Here is a 7,461-nt window from a genome sequence, read left to right as displayed (position 1 = left end):
ACTAGTGGTTGGGGCGCCCCTTGGGGCGCCTCCTCACTGGTCAATGGCGGCCCAATCTTGTCCAAATCGACGCCCAGCTTCATTCCGTGTGAGGCTTTTTTCCAGTGTTCACACTACTTATCGTTCTCCTTTCTACATAGAAAAATCAAGCGCTCTCCTCTCTACACAGGAAAATCAAGCGTGTGTAGAAATTCATCGAGATTCCTTTTACACCATGGTATTTGTAAACGTGAAACTATCTTATGTTTCTTCTCTTCTTTCAGTGTGAAGTGCATTTGCAAAGACAAAATATCTGCTTGTATACGCACTAAAATAAATCAGCACCAGTAGAAGATACAAACAAAGCTTTTATATAGCTGAAGTGAGTTAGACTACACATAATTCACATAAATCCAACGTAGATGCCAGAACTGTTGTGTTCAATAACATATAACTGTGTAGAGCAACCAAAAGGAACAACATGAAGAGATCCTCATGCAGTAAAACACAGAGAATGTATTATATATAAAACAAGATAGAGAACATGAGAAAGGCTCCACATAAAACTGTACGGAACATGCTATGTATGTATGTTGACCTATGTTACTCCAATGGCAGATACGAAGAAGCAATTAAAGAGCTCATGCCATGAGATTGATGAACAGACCTGGAGAAAACAGTGTAAATGGTTTTCTTTAGCAGGCAGAAACAATTTAACCTTTACGATATAAAAGGTGTAGATACAAAATCATATCATAGGCAGAAAAAGGGCAACAAACATTTATTGCAATATAATAGAACAAGGTGGCGCAGACCAGATTATAGACCAGCTTTAGGTACAACCTCAGTACTTCAGTAACTAAACGAAAGTGAGAGGCTATCAGCAATATTGCAGTACAATGTAGGTAGCTTGAGCTCATCAAGTTCTAATATGCATTCCAAATATTTATGGGTCTTTCAAATATTGCCCACGGAGCATATAAGAAATTCGCACCGAGATGTGAAAATTGCTCCATACAGGTAAGGCTTCACGTCTTGAAACACAACACAAACAAATGAATATATTTACAGTACTGCAACACTTCCATGCTATTGTACCATAGGATTAGCCCAGAATATGTGAAGAAGAGAAGATAGCTGAGCAAACCCACAATATCACCCGAATAATGCTTCAAAAAAATGCATCGCATGCATGTCGAAAAATACAGAGAGAAATGAAAGTCCTAGTAATAGTAAAATTTTAACATAATTTGCCCATCTTACGTATATATCATGAACATCTAACACTAAAGGACCAAACACAAAACACAAAAGTCTCAAATAAAATTCTACAATCTAGCAGCATGACCACGACTATGTTTAATTTGACTTTGCAAACCTAACTTTCATCCACAATAAGATAAAGAAATTGTAGATGGAAAGACACAAAGAGAAAAGATATTAAACACTGACCTTTGGCTGCATGGAATTCAACACCCAATGCATAGTAGCCCCCATGGAAAAAGTGGTGTGTTAAAACATGGTACTGAATAGCAAGAACCAACTCTCCAACACTTTTGTGCTACTGTAGAGTAGGTATTATGTGGCAGATCTGCCCAAGTACATAACTGAACTTCAGGAAAAAGATATTAACCCACGAAGAGGAAATCTCAATTTAACACCCAATGCATAGTAAGATTCCATGGAAAAATTAAGTAGTGCAACAACAGCACCCCGAGAAACATCAGGGGCAGAAGCAGAAAGCAGATCTTGATGGGATATCAACCTTTCAATATAACAGCTGGACTCCAAGAATTTCTAGTATGTCCAAGATAATTGCTCCATTTTGGCTCCTAATATTTGAGTGCCTTCCAACATAAGTTGGAGCATAAATCAGAACTGTGAACAGTCAACTGTATTTGTTATTAAGGAAGTAGTAGTTAACTCACTTTAATATCTCAAGATTTTATACAAAGCATTAGATAGGTAATACATCTGAAGATTGGCTAGCTCACGAGGGTTGTTTGCTTAAAGCTGTTGTGTGGTACTATAAATTAGAGATGCGGTTTAGATGGGGCATACATGAAGGTCCATCTTCTAGGCCAGCTGTGTGTCCCTCAAGAACTCTGGGAAAAAAAATTAAACGAGATCTTAACCGAGTGGATGCAAAAAACAATCAAACTGGTGAAAAATTCTCGCTACAAACAAATAAAAGGCATGATTATCACCTGATTGACATGCACACAATTCAAAAATGCAGTCAAAAGAAATTAAGTGTCTTATCCTTGTCAAGAGAATGCCTCATGGCCAATTCTAGTAATACCCACTGTGGAGGTTCGTACAGCTCAGGTTGTAAGAGTAGGTTAATGCAGAGTTTCCAAATAAAGAATGTGCAGTGAACAAATCTAGTCACACAATGTTCAAACAACTCTTAGTGAATAAACATGTAGATTAAGTAAATATATCATGTGCCTCTGCATAGGGTTGATTTTGGGCTCATCTAGATTGCTGATATAGCAAATGATCACACGATCAGATGGGTTTTTTCAACTGCAATATAGAATGAAAACTGGACATGTGAACTACAAAAGACTAACAATGGGTACATTTAGACAAACTGATGGGAGTGGATACACCACAACATGATTCAAGAAAGATATTTACTCTGGTTTATCATGAAAAGCAAGAGGCTGGTAGGAAACCTTTGGCAGCTTCTTAATAAATTTTCTACCATAGCTTCTTCCTCTTCTAAACCTCCGCAGATCTGCACTCATGTCTAGAGAACCAACCAAAAAATTAAAGTTAAGAGTTCTGAATGAGAAGAACACAACGGAAGAACAAATGATCACCATAGATGCACATATGTATAGAATGATATCACCTGACAATTTTTGTATCGATCTGGTGTGCAGCGGCAGCCCGTCGTCCCCACCCCTACTCACTGGTGTGCAGCGGCAGCCCGTCGTCCCCTGCACTGGAGGAGAGAGCATCAGCAGGTCAGCCTCCATGTTGCGGAGGCGGGATGCGTGATAGTGGCCAGCACCGGCGAGGGGCGAGGAAAAGGGGATCTCTTTCCCATTCATCTCCTTCTCCCGGTGGTGGGGAGGCGGTCGCCCGGGGTGTTGACCTCGTCGTCGCGGCGCTACCGGCCGCTCGCCGCCGCTAGTCTCCTCGCCCGGTTACCGCAGCCGCTGCGCCGCCGCCAGGAGATTGGGACGGGGTCGGTTGGTTTGAGAGGGTGCTGAGAGATAGGAAAGGTTCAGTCGGCTTTCTTCCTCCCTCCCGTGCCGAACAAAGAAAGGTGTAGTACTCCTGACGAATCACTGGTGAATGAACAGCGAGCAGTGATCCAGCGCGGTGCGACGAACAGCTGCCTATGAAGGATAAAAAGTTAGCACTCAACGATCAGAAAAGGAAATCCTTAACAAGAAACCAACGCACCTAAACCAAAGTCGCGCACGAAACGGCAGCAGGTAGAAGATCTTGAGGCGGCGCTATTCTAGTATTCCAGCAGCTGGGATGAGCTCGAAGAGGATGAAACGAGAACGAAAACGAGGTCTGGTTCTGGGTCTCGGTCATAATGGCGGCAGAGCCGCAGGCCGCGTTGCAGGCATCACGCAAAGAAACAACACTGCTCCACTGGGCATGTATTTGAAGCAAAAGGAGACAGACAAATAGGGTCAGGAAGTTATTGGGTCCACCGGCAGAGAGCTACGGGTCAGAAGGCTCACACAAAATAAACAAACCGTTAGAAACAAATGGTCCTATCCCTGGACCCACCGGAAACAGAGGGAATCGACCACTACACACAAACCCTTACCCACGTATAGCATGACATGTAGGACCGAGTCAGCAGATGGCCCGTATGCAGAAGCAACGCCAATACAACATCCGCGTCTGCACAATTTACGGAAAAAAGGACGATAGCAGGAAGCGCACTCGCGTTGGCAGTGTGTGGGGGCCTTGAGAAAAAACACAATGGCCGAAAAGAACACACACTCTGAACATGACGGGTGGGCCATGGACAGGATTGGACCCACGTGCAGTGCATAATGAGTAGAAGCTGTGTCGTGTTGGTGCACCCATCTCTGTCTGACCCAATCCAGAGTGCAGTGCATGTGAGCTTTTCGAAAACGCAGCAATTCACACAACAGCCAGGCAATGACAAGGCGGGCCACAAGTATCAAGGCCCCATGGGCAGTGTGGAAACAGCACGACACCGGCGGTGTTACTCGCCTCCAGCCGACCGCAAAGCACGAGACTGCAAGCCAAAGAGCAAAAGTTTCGGCCAACAAAATCGCAAGAAGTGGCTATCGTGGAGCGCTCCCACATAGGGCAACCATACACGCAGTTACTTGTTCTTAATGCTATGGACGACAAGAAAGGGTTAACGTACGAACTTGCAAAGAAGATGGCAGATCCGTACAGTCCAGCAATGGAAGATACATTTCTTTGACAAATGAAGAGATGATTGCATTAACTTTTCACATCTTGTACTTCAAACAGAAAAGACGTGTACATCAGTAGTAATATGAAAAAGTTGGCCGCATACAGTAGAATGGAAATCCATGCTAGGTCCCTTATAAAATATGTTAGTCTTGGTTGAGGTTTTGTGCGTATTTAACTTCCAAGAACCAGTTTAAAGTGAACACTCGGCCGAGTACCTGTGATGATAACACATTATCCTCATCTTGGTATTTTCAGAAGAACCATTAAGCATGTTGTGAACTGCATTCATGAACCTTTTTCGAAATACTAATAGATTGACTATTTGTCAGATGTATGGATAAGAATTAGGATGTTGTATAAGTGTGGCTACTGGATGATAGTTCTTTCATGTCTTTGCCTGAACAATACATCACACAAATGATACCATACATATATTCTTGGGATTTCTGTTTGCGCTCATGTAAAGTTGTGCGAGTGGTTTTATCGTTGGGATTGTTGAATGTTATTGTACTCTAGTTGTACATATGTCTATAGGTATATTACCATATGTAGCATATACGACTCTGTTACAACATGTGTAGCATGATGTCCTCAAACTCTTGTATGTCCGTATCAATATAAAGCACCATGGCAACTCACAATTAGGGTACGCTTCCCATAATATTCTTACATGGTTTCAGAGCATCGCTAACACCGCTGCCATGCCATTTGGCTCGTCTTCTTCGTCGACTTTGACCGTTGGCTCCCTTAGTGCCACCAACTCCGAGAAACTAAATGGAGACAATTTCCTTCTTTGGCGAGCTCAGATTGTCCCCGATGTTTGTGGTGCCCATCTCTATGGCTACCTCGATGGTTTGGTAGCTGCACCAGACAAGCAACTGAAGACCAAGGATAAGGATGCGATAGAGGTTTCAGTCCCTAACCCTAACCATGGAAAGTGCATCTGGTATAGGATCATCAATTTTTCGGTTAACAAGTTTAGCATACATCTGGAGTGATGTTTTTTTTTTCGCAGTCTAAGGCACGGATTATGCATCTCGCACTAAGATGAATCAAACTTGAAAGTAAAACAAGATCAATGTAGTATATTTTTTTGTCAAATCAAAAGTTTGGCCGACGAGATGGCGACTATGGGCAAGTCTCTGTCCTGAAAGGTCGTCGGGAGCGGACATTGGATCCTATGGACTTGATACAAATTGCTATACTGACTGCAGAGCAACTGATCACATCATGGGTGAACTTGCAAAACTACGGGATTGCTACAATGAGGACGAGCAAATACACACAGTTAATGGTGCAAGTATGGATATACGTTATGTTGGTCACTCGTTACTTCGTACCCCTACTCATGATTTGCATCTTAAAAATATCTTGCATGCTCCTAATTAATGCCAAAAGGATTCTTTTATCCACTAGTCATCTTGAAAAAGATAATCACGCCTTTGTAATATTGGCCCAGTTCGTTTATCAAGGACCAACACAGGAGGAAGGTTCTTCCACAAGGTAGACATGTACGTGAGCCATCTTTATCCCTAGCTATTGTCATCTTCTTCATCGTCTGGACAACAAAATCATGGTGTCATCAAGTCCACTTTCCCGCATTTGCCTAGGCGCCTAGGACATTCATCTTCGGATGTGGTTCATCAAGTTCTTCAAGACAGTAATATTTATGTTAGTGAGTCAAATAAAGAGTCTGTTTGTGATGCTTGCCAAAATGCCAAGATCCAATACCTTCCATATCCTTAGTCATCTAGTGTGTATACTTTTCCTCTTGAACTTATATTTTATGATGGTTGGAGTCCTTCTTAGACTTCTACTGGGAGATGGAAATATTATGTTAGTTTGATTGATGATTAGAGCAAGTTCACTTGGATATATATGTTCAAAAATAAATCTGATGTATTTTAGAAGTTTCATGATTTTCAGCATCACGTTCAGTGACTCTTTGATAGAAAAAATATTGATATGCAAACAGAGGGGGAGGGGATGAGTATCATAAACTTAATTCCCTTTTCAACAAGTAGGTATTTCCCACCTTGTTTCTTGTTCTCATGTGCATCAACAAAATGGTCCATTGAGCGTAAGCATAGACGTATGAGGTTGGTTTGACTCTTCTTACCTATGCATCTATGCCACTCAGATATTGATATGAAGCCTTTCTTACAACAGTTTATTTGACTAATCATGTTCCCAAGAAGGTTATACACTCTCAAACTCCTATTAATCTTCTCTTTGGATATAAATATAACTATTTTTGCGGATTTTTGGATGTGTTTGTTGGCCCAATCTTGGTCCGTATAATAATCGCAAGTTGCAATTTCGTTCTAAACAGTGTGTTCCTTCGATATAGTGGTCTTCGTATCGGCTAAAAGTGTCTAGACATTGTGAGTGGTCGTGTGTATATTTCATGTGATATTAGTTTCATTTTGCCTCGCTTCACTCTATTGTTGGAGCCTAATAAATCACCTCCCTCTCTTTGCAACAATTTAATTTGCATGATCAAGAGGGGCACCATATACGAGATGATCATATTGATCCTAATCCTACGAATCATACTGTTGCGTGTTTTATACAAGAACTAGATTTAGATGTGCGCCTTGATGCACGACCCGTGAAGCTAATGCCAATGTGCGATAAAAATATTAATAATACACTTCTTATGTTTGAAATCAAGATATATCACACGAAACTATAAATGAAGCATCAAACCAACTGTACCAAATAGGTTAGCAAGCCTATTGCGTACGTTCGGGAGTAGTAGCAGAACACAAAAATGTAAGTATGCAAATAGATGTAAAAGGCTGAGTATGACAGTGTGCATTAAGATCTACGCCTTATGCTTTCTACTATGATAGTGGGCTCTATCAGATGGGCGCACCTTGGCACACACCCCATCTTTCATACTAACAAACATTATGTCAAAACAAGTTCTATCAAGCTTAGAGAGTATACGAAAACATTATTTGAGTCGGAGAACTTATATACAAGCAGCTACTCATTTTGGTTATAGAGAAGTAGCTTTTGTTACACAAAAGTGGCTTTTGTTGCCATCGC

The 7,461-nt window shown here is 41.5% G+C and overlaps 1 protein-coding gene across 27 annotated transcripts; it reads right to left on the bottom strand.

Annotated features, from left to right (window-relative positions):
- Positions 1 to 334: 334 nt before the first annotated feature.
- On the bottom strand, positions 335 to 3,582 carry LOC124675168. Of its 27 annotated transcripts, none has more exons than XR_006993194.1 (5): positions 3,400 to 3,582; positions 2,041 to 3,332; positions 1,745 to 1,826; positions 1,432 to 1,570; positions 335 to 646 (listed from the first exon to the last, which is right to left on the bottom strand). XR_006993194.1 is itself a non-coding variant. In XM_047211238.1 (4 exons), the coding sequence occupies exons 2-4, from the start codon at positions 3,039 to 3,041 to the stop codon at positions 621 to 623; spliced, it is 489 nt and encodes a 162-aa protein (XP_047067194.1). In that variant the 5' UTR covers positions 3,042 to 3,332; positions 3,400 to 3,582; the 3' UTR covers positions 335 to 620. The 27 variants fall into 27 exon arrangements, 1 of the variants encoding a protein (XP_047067194.1); XR_006993199.1 differs by having other exon boundaries at positions 1,432 to 1,857; positions 2,041 to 2,084; positions 2,187 to 3,332; XR_006993200.1 differs by having other exon boundaries at positions 1,432 to 1,826; positions 2,041 to 2,084; positions 2,187 to 3,332.
- Between the last annotated feature and the right edge of the window lie 3,879 nt (positions 3,583 to 7,461).

The sequence above is a fragment of the Lolium rigidum genome, chromosome 7, assembly GCF_022539505.1.
Source record: "Lolium rigidum isolate FL_2022 chromosome 7, APGP_CSIRO_Lrig_0.1, whole genome shotgun sequence".
Taxonomy (NCBI): domain Eukaryota; kingdom Viridiplantae; phylum Streptophyta; class Magnoliopsida; order Poales; family Poaceae; genus Lolium; species Lolium rigidum.
This window is presented reverse-complemented; position numbering and strand designations above follow the sequence as displayed.

Bases quoted from the DNA above. Each gene is read 5' to 3' on its own strand.
- LOC124675168 (XM_047211238.1), bottom strand. From the start codon at position 3,041: ATGAATGGGAAAGAGATCCCCTTTTCCTCGCCCCTCGCCGGTGCTGGC. The intron at 2,085-2,622 runs GTAAATATCTTT...TTTTTTTCCCAG, and splicing joins GCTTTTCATGATAAACCAGA to AGTTCTTGAGGGACACACAG. The intron at 647-2,040 runs GTATGCCCCATC...TGTTTTCTCCAG, and splicing joins CCTAGAAGATGGACCTTCAT to GTCTGTTCATCAATCTCATG.